Here is a 19,822-nt window from a genome sequence, read left to right as displayed (position 1 = left end):
ACCAAAGACTGTGAAGCGCAACCAAAACAGCAAGAAGAAAGAAAGAGGAAGAGGAAACTGCAAACAAAACTACTCAATTTAACCAAATAAATCCTAATAGTTTTCATGAAGATTGACCATTTTTTATTTTGAGATCATTTATTTTACTTTAGTTTTAAAAAGTTTTGGTTTTAATTGTTGTTTTTTGCTTGAGTTTTAAAAAGTTTTGCTTGGAGATTCTGAAACAAATCTGATTCCATAGAGGCCAAACAGGCTCGTTCTCTGTAGCCAAACCAAATCCAGATCTGGATCGTGTCCATTCACAGATCTGGTGGAGGACTCAAGAACATTCAGAAACACAGAAACTGTCCAAATGGGCATCAATGTCTATGATTCTCAAATGAAAGGAGCTTGAATTCCCCAGCAGAGTTTCTAGATCAGGGGTGTCCAAAGTCGGTCCTCGAGGGCCGCTGTCCTGCAGGTTTCCCATGTATTCCTGTTCCAACACATCTAGCTTCCACTAAATGGATCAAACAGCCAATGACGTGCACAACTGATTAAGCTCTACTACTAATTAATTTGAATCAGGTGTGTTTGAGCAGGGATACATAGAAAACCTGCAGGATTCTGGCCCTCGAGGACCGGAGCTGGACATGAACTGATCAGTGATTAAAGGTCTGCGTCTGATAAGAAATCAGCTGACATATGTTAGATCCATCAGGAAGCCAGATCCCTCAAAGCTGCACAGCGTCCTCCTTCAGTGTGGGGAAAAGACACCTGAATGTACGATGGCCCTGAAGTGCAAACCATAAATACACTTTTTTTGTGGTTTTCAAACATCCCCCCAAAAAACATAAAAAAACACAATAAAAACTGAAAACACAAAACTACATTTACAATTGTCATGTTTTTAAAACGTCCTTTTTTTTTTAATTGCCTTTTTTAATTGGTCGTGTTTTTTGGCATCATTTTCAATTCCTTGTGTTTACTAATTATGTTCATAAAAGTTGTCATCATTTTTAGTTTGTTGTATATTTTTATTGTGTCTTTTTCAGACTTTTTTTTGTGTTTTTTGATAAATTGATTTTTAATTCGTTGTTTTTTTTTTTTTTGTTTTTTTTTTTCATTCTCATGTTTTTTTAGTTTATGGATGTGAATTACCCTTCAGGGTCACCGTACTTAAACCATAAAAAGTTGATTCCCTCCATCTAGTTAAACTTTAAATGAGCTATTTAAACTCTACAAGTGAGATAAAACCTACACAATCAGCGACACCATCCATGCAGTCCAACATGGCGGCGGCAGCATCATCATGCGGAGACCCTTGTCTTCGACCAATCAGAAGAGAGATGCATACAGTAACATAAAGAGCCCTCATGAATAAAAACCCTCTTCAGGCTGCTCAGGCTGAGGATAAACCTCTCATAACCCAGAGTAAAACTCTTTAGACCTGGTCTGGACCAGAACCCTGTAGACCAGGACAGTTGAGGCTCCATAGCTTCACGTTAAAGACAGAAAAACTTGACAGTCTGATTACATCAAATCTAAAATTCAGCTTGACCTGGACAGAGATTATTTTATAAATATTTATCCTAAATTCATACATATTCATAAGTTCTGGTTGCAGAACATAAAACTGCAGGTAGAGGCGCGGATCTGCCAAGCGGGCCGTGAAAACGGCCATGTCCCTGCTAACTCACCTGCTCTGGTCACAAATAGCACCTTCCACCTAACATCTGCTCCTCCGCTCCGGATCAGATGTGAGAAAACGAAGGAAAAGGTAGAAAATGCCCGGAAACGTAGACACACCAAGAGCAGGAGATTTCAGACTGCCTGCAGGATGCAAGAGGCTGAATGCAAGAGGCTTTTATCACCAGGAGCTGAGAGCCCATGATGGAAAACACCATCAATTTTGCAAAACAGAAAACATCACGTAAACTGTCACAGCATGTTCTGCTGCAGAGCTGGAGCAGGTTAATTATATCTGCATGAGGATTGCAGGCAAAATCCACTGCAAGACATGCAGCTTGACCCTTTTTCCTCTCCATACAAGCTGCTCCACATGTTTTTTTTTTTTATTGTATTAAAGACAGAAAGTCTGCGTGATTAAAGATTTACTTCCCACATTTTTCACGTGTGTGAAACTTTCTACGTTTTATCGATTAAATGAGTTGAAATTAAAACGTGGATCCATAACTTCCACAACTGTTGCAGACTTTCTCCCATCTGAGAAAACCATCATAACCAGCAAGGTGTGGGAAAGGCTCATCTTACCTGGCCATCCTGATGTCAGGCATCACATGCAGCCCTGCAGACATGGTCCCAGATGTCACCACTTCTCTGCAGCCGGGGCTCTGAAAAGAAACCCCGGCATCTCAGGGAGTCTTCTGTGCACCTTTACAAGCAGCTAAACGGCGTGGAGAAGCAGGGCAGAGGGTTTCAGAGGCAGAACGAAGCGGAGGACTTTCGAGGCTTTGGAGGATGGTTTCCAGCCAGAAGCAGAGAGAAGTGCAACATTACAGCCGGCAGATTCTGCAAATCGCTGCCAAATCCTTTAAAAGCTCTCTCTCTCTGCCATTCTTGTTCATGTGTGTGCATCTCTGTCCAAGCACTCCCTCCCTCTCCCTCTCTCTCTCCCTCTGGTGAACCCCCACCTCGGTGCATTAATGGCCTCAGATTGGGATTATCATGCAGGCGTCTGTGAAGAAAGCACGAGGTGGACTAGTCCATCCTTTTTTTTTTTTTCCATAGAACTAAAGCAAATGCAACCCCCCCCCAACCCGAGCATGATGGAACTCCGTCACTTTCAGAGATTAGATGAGCAGCGATTTGATTCACACACACACACACACACACACACACATACACACAATGGTGGAGAATACCAGAGCGTTTTCTGCAACAGCGAATGCAGCCGGATTAGATTAACTATTGATTTGAGTTGATGCCCAGATCACTTTGCAGCTCATCTGTCAATTAGATGCGTGAACGAGGTCTGGTTCCTGCCCTGCACCGGACCAGCAGAGACACCTGAACCAGTGCAGCGAGCAGCCAGACCTCCACCAGCTGCTCTGTCAAAGTTAAAGCTCAGAACACCTTTTTTCTTTCTCTTCGCTTTTTATTTCAAGTAAACACACTCAGTTACATTAGAAAAAACTGGTTTAGAGTCTGTGCTGGTCTGAAGTCGACTGGTACCTGTGTAAAACATGACACTTAGTGCGTAAAGCTACCCTAAGAAGACCGACTTCTCCAAGCCATCCTCCACTTTGGTGTACTCCAGGTGGGATTTGAAGTACTGGCTCTTATAGCGAGGGCTCGTGCGAACGTACTCGAGGTACTCAGGAGTTCCTGGACAGATGACGTTGTCTGCCAACAGGACGCTGCCTTTCCGCAGGAGGCCATATTCCTGCAGGGTTTAAAACAATGAAGAGGGCGTCAGAGCAGAGACAGTCAGTTTGATCTGCATGAACTCGGCAAAGCAAGGGCACCTCCAGCAGCTTTGTGTCGGGAAGGTAGCGATCTTTCCAGTGATCCAGGAAGACCAGATCAAATGTTTTCACCCCAAACTGATCCTTCATCTTCGGTATCCAGTCACCAGATGCTCCTTCAACCAGCTGGACCTGGAAACAGGAAGCAGTGTTATAAGCAGTGCTTTAAGTGGGCCGGTCGCAGTTTTAAATTCTATCCCTTTGCGTACCGGGCATAGACTGTATGAGAAAGATGGACAGAGCCCCCGGCGGGTAAAAGTGAAGTCTATGTGGAAGTGCATAAAACTGCAGTTCCCCCTTCATCCACTAGGGGCTGCAAAACAGACCAAATCGCCATAGACTCCCATGTTAAAAAGACCAACTTCACAGCAGGAATAAACATGTTTACAGCAGAACTAAACATGTTTACAGCCTGGTACAAAAATCCATTTTAGGTTTAATATGTCAGGTTTACCTTCATGACAACTGTGGGGGGAGTGGATTTTTTCTAACTCGCTCGTTTCAAAGTAATTTGATCTCGAAATTAAGATTATTTAGGGGCGTGTCCTTTTGATTGACAGGTACCCGATCTCCCACTTCAAGTCAGAAGAACGTAGAACAACCGCGGTTTTTAGCCGGTTAACAACGTGACATAGCTTTAGCCCGCTTACCTCCGTTAGCTGGTTAGCTCCTGTTATCTCCAGGTTAGCTCGGTTAGCTCTTAGCTACAGAAAGCCCGGAGTTCGCCCGATGTCAATCATCCACCATGACACTCACAGCCCCCCTCTCAGCTCCACCTCTTTGCCCATATATGTATTTTCCGGGCCAGACGACACGCATGCCCCTGCCAAGATGGTGATGGTAGGAACCGCCCACCGAGCTTCAATTCAGGTCTTCAGAAACCTACGGTGACGTCACAGAGGCTCCGCCCATCTCTTTATATACAGTCTATGGTACCGGAACTATTTTTTACAGCGTATGGTGCAAACCGGGACTTTTACCAGCTTTCTTCAGCAATCAGTATACCCTCCTACGACTTCACCACATATTACAACTTATATTTGTTGATTTTAATAAAAAATAAATAAATTTTTAAAAAGTTGCTTTAAAAGAAATGTATTGTTAAGACCAGTTTAGACGCACAGCGTTTGCTGTAGCCCACAACGTCACGCCGCACTTCACGTTGTTCCCTCACTTCTGTGTTTACATTGAAGTGGACGTGCTTTGGATGAGAGAAAAGGCGGACAAAAAAAATAACTATCGCGACTTTAATTTTACAAACTGAACCAGAGTTGAGTGATGACAGTAGTACTACCTAACAGTCATTTACTACAGTAGTACTACTAACAGTCATTTACTACAGTAGTACTACAAACAGTCATTTACTACAGTAGTACTACCTAACAGTCATTTACTACAGTAGTACTACAAACAGTCATTTACTACAGTAGTACTACAAACAGTCATTTACTACAGTAGTACTACTAACAGTCATTTACTACAGTAGTACTACCTAACAGTCATTTACTACAGTAGTACTACCTAACAGTCATTTACTACAGTAGTACTACAAACAGTCATTTACTACAGTAGTACTACTAACAGTCATTTACTACAGTAGTACTACCTAACAGTCATTTACTACAGTAGTACTACCTAACAGTCATTTACTACAGTAGTACTACTAACAGTCATTTACTACAGTAGTACTACCTAACAGTCATTTACTACAGTAGTACTACCTAACAGTCATTTACTACAGTAGTACTACTAACAGTCATTTTCTACAGTAGTACTACTAACAGTCATTTACTACAGTAGTACTACTAACAGTCATTTACTACAGTAGTACTACTAACAGTCATTTACTACAGTAGTACTACTATCAGTCATTTACTACAGTAGTACTACTTAACAGTCATTTACTACAGTAGTACTACAAAGTCATTTACTACAGTAGTACTACTAACAGCCATTTACTACAGTAGTACTACTATCAGTCATTTACTACAGTAGTACTACTAACAGCCATTTACTACAGTAGTACTACTATCAGTCATTTACTACAGTAGTACTACTTAACAGTCATTTACTACAGTAGTACTACAAAGTCATTTACTACAGTAGTACTACAAACAGTCATTTACTACAGTAGTACTACTAACAGTCATTTACTACAGTAGTACTACAAACAATAATTTACTACAGTAGTACTACTTAACAGTCATTTACTACAGTAGTGCTACTTAACAGTCATTTACTACAGTAGTACTACTTAACAGTCATTTACTACAGTAGTACTACTAACAGTCATTTACTACAGTAGTACTACTAACAGTCATTTACTACAGTAGTACTACTTAACAGTCATTTACTATAGTAGTACTACTAACAGTCATTTACTACAGTAGTACTAACAGTCATTTACTACAGTAGTACTACTAACAGTCATTCACTACAGTAGTACTACTAACAGTCATTTACTATAGTAGTACTACTAACAGTTTACTACAGTAGTACTACTAACAGTCATTTACTACAGTAGTACTACTTAACAGTCATTTACTACCGTAGTACTACTAAAAGTCATTTACTACAGTAGTACTACTTAACAGTTATTTACTACAGTAGTACTACTATCAGTCATTTACTACAGTAGTACTACTTAACAGTCATTTACTACAGTAGTACTACAAAGTCATTTACTACAGTAGTACTACAAACAGTCATTTACTACAGTAGTACTACTTAACAGTCATTTACTACAGTAGTACTACTAACAGTCATTTACTACAGTAGTACTACTATCAGTCATTTACTACAGTAGTACTACTTAACAGTCATTTACTACAGTAGTACTACAAAGTCATTTACTACAGTAGTACTACTTAACAGTCATTTACTACAGTAGTACTACTAACAGTCATTTACTACAGTAGTACTACTTAACAGTCATTTACTACAGTAGTACTACTTAACAGTCATTTACTACAGTAGTACTACTAACAGTCATTTACTACAGTAGTACTACTTAACAGTCATTTACTACAGTAGTACTACTAACAGTCATTTACTACAGTAGTACTACAAAGTCATTTACTACAGTAGTACTACTTAACAGTCATTTACTACAGTAGTACTACTTAACAGTCATTTACTACAGTAGTACTACTGGCAGTCATTTACTACAGTAGTACTACTTAACAGTCATTTACTACAGTAGTACTACTTAACAGTCATTTACTACAGTAGTACTACTGGCAGTCATTTACTACAGTAGTACTACTTAACAGTCATTTACTACAGTAGTACTACTTAACAGTCATTTACTACAGTAGTACTACTTAACAGTCATTTACTACAGTAGTACTACTAACAGTCATTTACTACAGTAGTACTACTAACAGTCATTTACTACAGTAGTACTACTAACAGTCATTTACTACAGTAGTACTACTTAACAGTCATTTACTACAGTAGTACTACTGGCAGTCATTTACTACAGTAGTACTACTTAACAGTCATTTACTACAGTAATACCACTAACAGTCATTTACTACAGTAGTACTACTTAACAGTCATTTACTACAGTAGTACTACTTAACAGTCATTTACTACAGTAGTACTACTAACAGTCATTTACTACAGTAGTACTACTAACAGTCATTTACTACAGTAGTACTACTTAACAGTCATTTACTACAGTAGTACTACTTAACAGTCATTTACTACAGTAGTACTACTGGCAGTCATTTACTACAGTAGTACTACTTAACAGTCATTTACTACAGTAATACCACTAACAGTCATTTACTACAGTAGTACTACTTAACAGTCATTTACTACAGTAGTACTACTTAACAGTCATTTACTACAGTAGTACTACTTAACAGTCATTTACTACACCAGACAATGAAGGTCAGATGCTGCAGACTAAGTGTATGTCTGAGTTTATGAAGATTATTTCTAGATTAAAGATAAGATAATATTGCTGGACCAGGCCAAATGCTGTGAAAAACATATTTCACAGAGGAAAAGTGTAATAGTAGTACTACACTGTTAAATTAGTCTGGTAATAAGCTAAATAAGTCTTAATGTAGAACGTTTTATGTTTTTAACCCTTTCATGGACAGTGACCCTGAAGTGGACACCTATTTACAAGCTCTTTTCTGCATATTCATGTATGAGGAGGGTATTTTTGTAAATAAACCAAGTCAGTGGTTTTTTTTTCTACAAAAATGTGAAAAATGTTTCAGTGTTTTTATTATTAATTCATGCATGAAAGGGTTAATGAACACTAAGTTTATGTATTTATTTTTAAGTGTTATTTTTAATGTCCAGCAATGACGCTTGAAGTTCATAAAAGTGTCTCCATGGTACTTTGAATTTGGCAAATATGGATTTGATTTAGAACTTGCTGTGTTTGTTTTTGGTCATTTCTGTGCAATAAAACTGTTAATCTACAGATCAATTCATAGATCTACATGTTTTTGTCCCATATTTGCAGGACAAACTGACAGCAAGTTATTACCACCACTTATTTTGTTCCACTTAAAGCTGTCTGCATCCCTCCATCTTCCTCCAGACGTCAGGCTTTACCTTGTCCTCTAACCCTGCCCACGCGATGACCTGGCGCGCGATGGCAGCGTTGACAGGGTTGAACTCCAGCGTGATGAGCTTGGCGTGGGGGGGCAGCAGGCTGGCGATGCGCACCGTGGAGTAGGCACAGTAGGTTCCCAGCTCCAGCACAGTGGATGGGTTCACCTCAGACACCACAGAGTCAAGAATGCAACCTATTTCCTCCCAAAAAACACAACTTTACCAAAGAAATCTCAACTTTTCCACATAGACATGCAGAGTGGTTTTATCCAAAGTCACACCTTTCTCATCCCCCACGTTCATGGCCCACTCCTTCTGTCTGCAGAAGTGGTCGATGGCTGCAACCACGCCGCGAGGGCTCCCTCTAGTGGAGTTCTTCTGCACTGCAGCCAGGAGGCGCTGCAGAGAGGAAAGTCACAGCATTCCTTCAGGAAAGTTTAATTTAATGTATAAAACAATGTTAAAACTGGGAAATTTGTTTCCTTTATATCAGCTGAAAGGTTTATCAATACGCTATGTGCCTGATTTGATGCTCAACAGATAATTTTATAGTTTTAATTAAATCTCGAATGTCATGATAAAGTCCCCATTCAGTCCTAGTTTTACTAAAAATACAAAATTAGATGTTTTTTTTATATTTAAATAGAGCAAAAGAAAATTAATTTAAAAATGTTTTCTTGTTAAAAAAATTAATTAATTTATTTTTTACATGAGCAGGCTGTAGAAAACACGTCCTGAGCAGATGCTGGTCGTAATATATGGAGTATAATACAGTTGTGTTCATATTTATTCATACCCTTTCATTAAAGAAGGGGGGGGGGGGGGGGGGGGGGGGGGGGGGGGGGGGACAGCTGCCTGTAAAATAAGCTGAAATTGACTAAAGTAATAGTAATTCTTTTTTTTTTTTTTTTTAATGAAAATCACTACATTTTCTAATTCTGGTTCAATAGAAATATTTTTTTTAAAAAAAGCAAACAAATAAGATAATTTATTACATATTCCATCAGTCATAAAGTAATATTTAGTTGAAGAATCCTTTTATGTTTCCGCTCCAGTCAGGTGTTTTCTGTTCCTCTCAGTCAGACTTCTGCACCTGTTGACAGGTATTTTGTCCCACTGTTCAACAGAAAACTGCTGTAATTTGTCCAGGACACATTTGTTTGTTTGTTTTTTTCTTTCTTCAACTCAATTAAATAAAGAAAAAACAGTGTCTTATATTACTAAATTATATTTTTGCAAATTTGTAGTTCTTGTTCCTTTTTTAAGTCTCCAGTTATTTGAGTGACTGTTGTAAACTCAGCCTTTTCTTTAATGAAAGGGGATGAATATGAGCATAACTGTACGTGTGTTTCACCTCATCATGACAGCACAAACCTCCCTCACAGTTTTTTCGAGGCGGCCCTGATGTGCCAAGCACAATAAAAATTAACAACTACAAATTGAAAATGGAAATGATAGAAATAAAACACAATGGTAACGTAAAACACGATGAATAAAACACACTCCTGCGTTCGGCTGCAGATGTGGGTCCCGGTGGGCAACAATCAGCTGTTCCTCGTGCGACTCGCTGGTACCTGCCTCTGCTGGTTAGTTTCTAATTTATTTATTTTTTGTCATTTTAAATTTTGCTTTGAGAGAATTTGAGCAGAATTACAGATAAAATGTCTGAATTGGTGAGAAGACAAACTTTATGTTTAACAACAACATGAAGCTGAGCTGTAATCTGCTTTTACTGACATTAAAACTGTATTTAGCTGCAGCTGCAAGTTCAGGGTAAACAAATAAAGACTGGATAAAGACATTAATATACAATGAACACATTATGACCAGAAAGAAAAAACATTTTGCTTTTTTTTTTTTTTTTTTTTTAATCCTTTTTGTACTTTGACCCATTAAACTGAGCTCAGGGTTCAACTCCTGCTGTTAAATCCTCCTGCTGCCTATAAACTCCTCTGTTCTTCACACTGAAGGAATTTCCTTTAATACCAGCGTACAGTATGTCCACATGGGAGCAGTTTCATACTAAAACCTCGCACCTCAGCAGGTATAAACATAAACATGCATGATGAGGGAGCCGCGCTGAAGCAAATGCATTCAGAATAATGTAAAGTTGTCTCTGATACGTGCAGGTGTATCGCTGTATAAAGCTGCAGCGGATGTTTAATCCTCCTCCGTAGAGGCAACACAAGCAGTCGCTCAGAAAAAAAAGGTAAATTGTTATTTATAGCATCAGTCTAATAATGTCTTAGAAAAGAAAAGTTAACCTGGAGTTGTGAAACATCTGCATACTACACACACACACACACACAGCATGTCCAGACATTTGTTGGATCACCTGACCTTTCCTTTCCTCTACACCTGTGCTGCATTTATATCTTAACTGGTTTTGACAACTGAATGGATTTCCATAAAATCTGGTTGTGTAGCTGAGTGCTTCTATTTACAGCCAAATAAAAAAAAAAAAAAAAAAAACACATTAAAATCCAATAAATCTTCAATGTTTTAAATAAATATTGCAAAGATCAAACTGACATCATTAAAATGGAAAAGTTGCTGTTTTGGGATTAAAAATGTTTGGACAGTTTAATGATGGAGGAACCGGGTTTGTTCTTCATCACCACCAGATGGTGATAAAAGTGCACGACTAGGTGGCGATGAAGTGGTGAATAAATAATACGACGAATTTCAGATTTAATCATGTTTAAAAGACTTGGTGTTTGTAGAAAACAATAAAATAAAATGATCATGTCTGAGATCTTCTACTCTTGTGAGATCATCTCTGTGGAGGAAATTCCTGCCTGGCTTCTGGAAAATGGCTGAAAATCAACATTTTACAGATTATTGAGACTGTTACAAAAGAGGGTAGTCTGTATTTATCTGGATAAACTAAAACTCCAGGATCACCTTAATTATCACACGGCACAGATCCTGTTCAAACCTACAGGAATTCATGATTATATTATCTATAAACTCCTTTCCCAGCCAGAGAGACGGCAGATCGTTTGGTTAAAAATACACCTGAAAACAACAGAAAAGCTTCTGTTACGATTTAATTCAATATTAAACAATATAAAAGGTAATTGAACAGTCATTAATATTCATGCTGAAACCACTAAATACAACCAGAATGTCCATTTTTATTCCTGGTAATTAAATTAATTGAAATAAATTAATTTAAATTAAATTAAAAAAAAAAAAACATTCTTATAACAAAGACAGGTTAGTGACAAACGAAAAATGACCTGTCTGGGGAACCAAAATACAACTATTTTCAAAACAAAAAGTCTTAGATGAATGGTCATTGCAGGAATTTTTGAATGATGTTTGTATGTTGGATAAAAGTCATTGGCTCATTGACATGTGATGGATATATGGATGCAGATTGATGTGTTGTTTCACCCCCAGTAGTTACAAGCGTGCACGAGAGAGGTATGAATATAAGACCAAAGTCGTGTAAGTGGATTACGGATCCATTTATGGCAAGTGGTCAGGTTTCCCACTGGGGAGGTGTGTTTGAATGCACCATCGGTGATGCACTGTCTCCTTCCCAGTTACTTCCAGCAGCCCATGATTAGTGATCCATTAAACGCGTGCACGCCCAGTGTGACGCAGTTTTTGAGTGTCGGGGCTGCTGGAACGTATGGCGTCCTGGTATAGGCTGTAGATCGAGTTGAGTAGGTAAAAACTACTCTGAGACTATTAATGCTGGCATGAGATGAATCTGTGTATTTCTTTATCTGCAGTTGGCCTCTGCTGCTTCTTTTATGTTTTCAATAATGCCTGATCTTCCACTGGTGCGTGCTTGCATCTCTGAGTTCACGGTAACGTTGGTTTTTGGAACTATTACACGTAGGGTGCATTTAAATCAGAATAGTTTGCTAAAATCAGTCCGATTGGGGACTCGGCTCAGTTGTAGGAGGGGGGGGGGGGGGGGGGGATATCCATTCAGACTGACGTTGCCTTTGGTCAAACGTGCCTGTGGTATCGTGGATATTATTGGGTATATTTAGTTATGTTATGTATTTTATACGCTACACCAGTAGAGGGCGACCTTGCCTTTATGTTATGTTGTGTAGGCCATGTTACGCAGAAGAACGGTAGAATAAGAGATGCAGCATGGAGAAGAACCGTGTGTGTAACATGTGCGCGAGAGAAGAATAAAGGAGCTAAGAAACTTGAGAGGTGTTGCACCTTTATTTCGGCCACGATGCAACATCTTTTTGGCGACGAGGATGGGATCCCCGACGTGGATGTTTTTGGCGTCGAGGATGTTTATGGCGACGTGGATGTACTGGCGGATGTAGAGGCGAAGTGAGGACGTGGCTGTCGAGCTAAAGTCTTAAGGGTGAGGGGGAAGAGCACCGTAAGGTACAGACAAGATGGCGACCATCGGCACTCTAGCGGCGTTTGATGCTAAAAATCAAAGCTGGGAAGAATACTGTGAAATAATGGATCAGTTTTTTGAGGCCAATGAGATTGATAATGGAGACAAGCAGAGAGCTATACTCCTCAGTGTGGTCGGCGCATCTACCTACAGATTAATACGGAATCTCCTCAGCCCGAGTAAACCAAAAGAGAAGACTTACGCAGGGCTGGTATCGTTGCTGAAAAACCACTTCGACCCAAAGCCAAGTGAAATCGTCCAGAGGTACAAGTTTGATTCCCGCAGTAGGAAGCCAAATGAATCAGTTGTGGATTACGTAGCTGAACTGCGTAGACTGGCACAGGACTGTAATTATGCTAACACGCTAGAGCAAAAGTTGCGAGATAGGATCGTGTGTGGAATTAATGACGACCGTATCCAAAGACGACTCCTAGCCGAAGCAGAGTTAACCTGTGAAAAAGCCTTATCCATTGCCGTGGCTGCGGAAACTGCAAATAAGAATGCACATGACCTCCAAAATCCAAGAGTAACAGTGAAGTGCTTCAAGATGAACAAAGACACGTTCACGAGTGTTCCAGAGTGTTACCGGTGCAAAGGAAAACACAAGGGATCCGAATGTAAGTTCAAACAAGAGAAATGTTATGCATGTGGAAAAGTGGGCCATATTGCCAAAGCTTGTCGGAATAAAACCAAGGGAACAGGAAATGTTAAACCTGGAGTTAAAAAGGAGCAAGCTCGTGCAGGCTATCGTGCACATAATGTTAAAGAAAAGCAAGAGGAAAGTAACTCGGAGAGTTCGGATGAAGATTCTTTCACATTACAAAGAATGAAGTTCCAGCTAGGGAGCATGAGTGAAAGACACCTGAGAAAAGTTGAGCCATATACGGAGAGTATGAAAATAAATGGTAAAAGAGTGACTTTTGAGATTGATACTGGTTGCAGTCTTACCGTGATGAGTGAGAAAACATTTAAAACAATGTGGCAATCAGGGAAAAGTCCTACCATCAGACCAGTGAGGATCAAGTTAGAGACTTATACAGGGCATCCCGTGACAGTGGTGGGAACAGCTCAAGTCCAGGTCAAGTACCGTAAGCAAAGAGCCAAGCTGCCCCTAGTGGTCGTAAAAGGAGATGGACCTACCTTATTAGGCCGAGGCTGGCTGGAGGACATTCAACTGGATTGGACAGAAATAAAAGACAGAGACAAAGCAAGACAAGTACATAGTATTCGCTCTGAAAGAGATACTAAAGAGGAAACTGTGACGTTACAAGAAGTGCTATGTGAACATGAGGAAGTGTTCAAGGAAGAACTGGGTACGTTGAAAGGCACTAAAGCTACCATTCACGTGAAGGAAAATGCAGTTCCACGTTTCTTCCGCCCCAGATCCATTCCTTATGCTATGAGAGCTAAGGTGGATGAGGAAATTGACAGACTTTTAAAAGAGGACATCATCACCCCGGTGAAATATTCAGAATGGGCAGCCCCGGTAGTTCCCATCCTGAAACCAGTGGGTACAGTCAGATTGTGTGGAGATTACAAACTAACAGTAAACACAGTGTCATCGTTAGAGCAATATCCAATACCCAGAGTAGATGTTCAATGCACTTGCTAAAGGAAAGCAGTTTTCCAAGTTAGACATGAGTCATGCTTATCAACAAATACTCATGGATGAAGAGTCCAAGAAATACCTCACAGTGAACACGCACAGAGGATTATTCACCTACAACAGACTACCGTTCGGTGTGGCCTCCGCTCCGGCCATATTTCAAAGGACGATGGAGAGTCTTTTAAGTGGAGTTCCTCTGGTCGCTGTGTATTTGGATGACATTTTGGTCAGTGGAGTGAACCAAGCTGATCACCTCAGAAACTTGGACATTGTGCTTAAGAGACTGAAGGAGGCGGGTCTACGTCTCAGACGAAACAAGTGTTCCTTTCTTCAGGATGAAGTGGAGTACTTAGGGTTCAGAGTTGATGCACAAGGTTTACACCCAGTGCAGGAAAAGGTCAAAGCGATCCAGGAGGCCCCTGCCCCAACGAATGTTACAGAGCTCAAGTCGTTCTTGGGACTGTTAAACTATTACAACAAGTTCCTGCCGAACCTTGCAACTAAGTTGGCACCATTGCATGAACTTTTGAGACAGGATGTTCGATGGAAATGGACCAAAGAGCGAGAAGAGGTCTTCCAAAACGCAAAAGACATGCTAAACACATCTAATGTTTTGGTACATTACTCAGCGGACCGAGAATTGGTTTTGTCGTGTGATGCTTCACCTTATGGAGTAGGTGCAGTATTATCTCACGTCATGGAAGATGGAAGTGAGAGACCGATTGGGTTTGTGTCCCGTACTTTACAACCTGCCGAGACAAGATACTCGCAGTTGGATAAAGAAGGACTTGCGGTCATATTTGGGATTGAAAAGTTTCACAAATATTTGTACGGACGAAACTTCGTGATTTATACAGATCACAAGCCGTTGATTTATCTGTTTAACGAGAAGAAGCCAATACCCCAAATGGGATCACCGAGAGTGCAAAGGTGGGCTGTGAAACTCAGTGCATATGAGTATAACATTGTCTACAGACCAGGCAAAAATCACGCAAACGCTGACGCTTTGAGCAGATTGCCAGTCCCAGTTAAACTGAGGAAGGAGGAGGGGACTGAGCAAGTTCTAATGATGGACATGTTAGATGAGCCATTGATACAAGCGGATCAAATAAAGCAGTGGACCGCTAAGGATACTGTTTTATCACAAGTACATGAGTACCTCCTAAAAGGGTGGCCTACAGTTCATGATCCAAACCTCAAGGTTTTCTACCAGAGAAGAATGGAGTTAAGTGTAAGAGATGACTGTGTTCTCTGGGGAGCTAGAGTAGTAATCCCTACACGAGGAAGAGAAAGAATGCTCAAACTATTGCATCAAGCTCACACAGGGATGACTAAAATGAAAGGGCTGGCTAGATCGTACATGTGGTGGCCAGGCATGGATCATGATGTAGAGAGAACTGTTCAGGCTTGTCATGAGTGTCAGGCGCATCAGAAAGCACCTGCCCCTGCACCATTACACCCGTGGGAATGGCCTGAGTCACCATGGTCAAGAATTCATGTGGACTACGCTGGACCATTCCTTGGAGAAATGTTTCTCGTGATTGTGGATGCTCATTCAAAGTGGCTGGACGTGTATCCAACAAACTCTTGCACCTCCCAAGTCACTATTGAAAAACTCAGACAAAGCTTCAGTATTTTTGGAATACCAAAAATGCTTGTGTCCGATAATGGGACTTGCTTCTCAAGTGCAGAGTTTGAAGTGTTCATGAAGCAAAATGGCATTAACCATGTTAGATCCGCCCCGTTTCACCCATCATCAAATGGACTAGCGGAGAGAGCTGTTCAAACCTTTAAAGAGGGGATGAAAAAGATGAAAGATGGGACAATCCAAACAAGATTGTCAAGATTCTTATTTAGCTACAGGATCACACCTCATGCAACGACAGGTTTGTCACCTGCAGAACTCTTGATGTCGCGCAGACTGAGATCAGCGTTGGATTTGATGGTTCCGGATGTCAAGACCAAAGTGCAACAAAAACAACTGAAACAGAAAGTGAATCATGACACACACAGCAAAGGAAGAGGATTTACACCTGGAGATGATGTACTCATCAGGAACTATTCCTATGGACCGAAATGGATTCCTGGTGTTATTCATGACTGTTCAGGACCTCTATCTTATTCTGTTCATGTAGGTTCTGGTCAAGTTGTGAAAAGGCATGTAGATCAGGTCAGGTCTAGATTACCTGATCCCGAGCTAAAGGTTGAGAGAGAGAGAGTGTTGTATCCAGACACTACGTCTGATGCTTCTTTACCTGAAATGTACAAACCGCTAATGTTAGAACAACAGAGTTCTAGTTTAGAGGTAGAGCCAGGGATACCCCCTGCTGCAGATATTCAGGCAGAGAAAGTTTTACCCCCAGAGCCAGAGTTAAGACGTTCTCAGAGAGAGAGACGTGCTCCTGGGCACCTTAAGGATTTTGTTTATTAGAATGTTATTCATCATTCTTATTGCTTAGTCGTGAGCTAAGTCATTTTGTGTTTGTATTATAACATGAATGCTATACTTTGTTAAGAGTATGTGTTTTACTAAGCCCGGACAGGTTTTTGCTTAAAGGTGGGGGAGATGTGGTATCGTGGATATTATTGGGTATATTTAGTTATGTTATGTATTTTATACGCTACACCAGTAGAGGGCGACCTTGCCTTTATGTTATGTTGTGTAGGCCATGTTACGCAGAAGAACGGTAGAATAAGAGATGCAGCATGGAGAAGAACCGTGTGTGTGTAACATGTGCGCGAGAGAAGAATAAAGGAGCTAAGAAACTTGAGAGGTGTTGCACCTTTATTTCGGCCACGATGCAACAGTGCCAAACCTTTACAATAATATATCCCCATTCTCACCAGAGGTGACGCTGTACTTGTATTTAGCATAAGAGAGAACAAGGCCCGCGTGAAGAAGAAAACTCTGTTTCATCCATTTCCGAGTTAAACATGGAGACAAAACTATGGCTGTTTTGGGTTTTTATTGTGTCTTATGCAAGTATACTGCAGAAATCCACTGCAACAATGGACGCAGTATGAACACCAGATGAGGCAGAGGATGTAGGAAGCGACTTTATTCTGTAGTCCACTACTTGTATTTGGTCCACTTGAAACAGGCCGAGACCTGCGTTTGTTGGTGGACCGGACCTCTTTAATCCGAATCAGGATTTATTTGACGCGTTCACATTTCCCCAAAGGAAGCGGACTTTCCGAGCGAGCAAACTCTGACTTGGATAAAAAAAGGCTGATGTTAATGTGTGTAAGACTTTTATAAGGTTATGTGGACTTTTCTTTCTTTACTAATGTGTGGTTTTGGTCGGTTTTGTTCCCAGTTTTGATGTGTTGTGTTGTTTTGCTGTCTTTCTTTAGGTCCACTGTCTGTCTGGTGCTTAATGCTTTCAGAATAAGAGATATATTTTAAAGAATTGCTACATTAATAGAGTCATTTTAAGCTGTGGTTTATTAAATAAAACATGGTTATTACAACCCCTACGTGCTTTTGTATGAAAATAGGAAACATTACTTTTTACATTTATATTTGTTTTAGGTTCTGACTGATGGTGAGTTGGCATGATGAGCTTTATTCCATCCTCACACCATCGATAATAGAATTTGGCTACAATAGTCTGGTTCCAAATCTTGAGTCAGGTAAAATGATCACATGCCTCCAGCTCTGCCCTCAGCAGGAGGGGGACACAGGGGGTCCAAGCTTGGACCCTGCCCCTTCTAGAGCCGCCCCTGTGCATGTGTGAGTTTCTGATGGCTGCTTTCTGAGATGAGCTGCAGTTTGATGAAACAGGCCAACCAGAAAGATGAAAGTGTGTAAAACCTGCCTGTTAAAGTGGATGTGGATGTACTTTGACCAGTGACAGGCATGTTATTGGGGAAAAGGCTACAAACAGAGGTTTGGACCTACCTTTGATCTCTAATAAATCATTTCTGTGTTGAGACTTTCTTTGTAGACTGTTTTCCTTTTGTTGCATTCAGTTGTTGCTGCAAATAATCAAGCAGCACAACCGTGTGACCTTCGATGCCTCTGTGGTTTTATCTACGCTGCTGACGCGTGAGCCGGCTATCTGCACCCTCAGAGATAAATCTGAATTCTCCAGCGCAGCTCTCTGACTGTGCAGCTTTAGTAACCTGTGCCAAACGCAGCCTCAGATCTCAGTTCTTGGCTGGCGAGCAGCTCCAGACTTGGCTCTCATTTGTTGCAGCTTATCCAGCTCAAGGTTGGATGTTTTACTGTTTTTTTTCTGCTTTCTTTTTCCACATTTTCCCTTTTTTCCAACAGACAATCCTGGGGCTCGCTCATGTCAATAACACTCAGATCACAGGCCAAAATGTGATCTTTTCTATGCAAACTCTCCCACATGTACACTACAACATCCCACCTGCTTAGCTATCAGTGAGAGAGGGGAATGCACACCTGTGGACGAGTGGACCCGGTCAGTGTGTCCAGCATTCGCTCCACAACCCTGTCGTGCCAAAAGAGCGCCAGTCCTGCGTGATACTGCACGATGCTGGGAATCACCCATCTGTACAGAGCGTACAGGAGTGCAGCTCCGCCTGTGCAGCTGTAGAGAAGAGTCAGCCACATCCTGCAAACCAAGACAGAGAGCATGAACAGAGAGATAGATCGTAGTGCTGTGTTATGGAGAGAAATGTCTGCATGAGGGAGATCAAAAAGCTCCCCTCACCCTACCTCTCCTTTTGTACTGAGCTAATGAGATGGGTGTTTACTATGCAGCGTACAATACTCTAGCTGTTCCTGCTTTCCAGCTGTAACACATGCACCCACGCATGACTCCATAGCAGGATATTGCAGTGAGAAATCAGTCAATATCAGCTGCAATAAACAACTAAGTCACAGCGCAGTGCTTGGTGCACGTGGAGCACTTTTCCTGTTCCAGCGAATTCAGAGCTGATAAAAATCCAGAGGAAATGAGCAAAGGCAGAGGAGAAAAGCACATCTTGAATGTTAAATAAGAGCTCCTGCTGTGGGAAAGCAGCGAAGAGCAGGGCTGGAAAAGACCCCACATTGCACTAATAATGCAACTGTGAAAGACCAGTGGTGGTTGAGGTAATCCCTTTTGATTTGCAGTTTGAGTTGCATGGCAACTGGCTGGGGGTGAAGAGCTGTGTCACCAAAGGCAGAGCGCTGAGACTTTAACCTTTACTTTGGCTTCCTCTGAGCATATAAGAGATCCACAACCCTTGCATGCTCCTCTGTCTTAGCATGCCTGCAAAAATCCACACATACCTTTAAATCTCATCAAAGCAGCAGAAAAGAAAGTGTCGTGCTTTTGCATGGAAACATTACACAGATTCACTTTTGAAAGAAGTGAAACCAGCAAGAAGACGGCTGTAATGAGAGGTTAAACCACTGCACTCCAAGTTCACAACATTTTCTAATCTTTGTTTTCTGAAAAATGCACAAACACATTCACATCCAGACTGAGCTCTGCTCTCGTTCTGCTTCTGCAGTACAAAGTCCTCAGAAGAAGGATTAACAAGCAACTTGTGTCCTCCCTGAAAGGGTCTTTCGTTAAAACGTAAGAGGAAAGACGACTTACGCGAGTAGGCAGGTGGTTTTTACTCGGCCCTCTTCTCACCTCCCGTCGGTTCCAGAGGAAAATGTGAGTTTTCCACCAGCCGGACATATGCCCGCGTTTACATGAACCTAACTCCTCCCACCTCTTCCTTCCATCCCCCTACCCGAGCTGTGCTGAATGCGAGCACGCATGGAATGTGCAACAGCCCTAATCTGAACATGCAGCCACACACACCCACTGCTCTCCAGCA

General features: G+C 41.0%; 1 protein-coding gene across 1 annotated transcript; it reads right to left on the bottom strand.

The window, feature by feature from the left end:
* Nucleotides 1-3,089: 3,089 nt before the first annotated feature.
* comtb (catechol-O-methyltransferase b) lies at nt 3,090-19,732 on the bottom strand. The gene is made up of 6 exons (XM_079242393.1): nt 19,594-19,732; nt 18,447-18,618; nt 8,327-8,444; nt 8,046-8,239; nt 3,468-3,599; nt 3,090-3,385 (listed from the first exon to the last, which is right to left on the bottom strand). Exons 2-6 carry the CDS (start codon nt 18,615-18,617, stop codon nt 3,206-3,208), a joined length of 795 nt encoding a protein of 264 aa, XP_079098519.1. The 5' UTR covers nt 18,618; nt 19,594-19,732; the 3' UTR covers nt 3,090-3,205.
* Nucleotides 19,733-19,822: the final 90 nt, after the last annotated feature.

This window comes from Telmatherina bonti, assembly GCF_933228915.1.
Source record: "Telmatherina bonti genome assembly, chromosome: 6".
Taxonomy (NCBI): domain Eukaryota; kingdom Metazoa; phylum Chordata; class Actinopteri; order Atheriniformes; family Telmatherinidae; genus Telmatherina; species Telmatherina bonti.
Note: the sequence above shows the minus strand (reverse complement) of the source record. Positions and strands in the feature narration are given on the sequence as shown.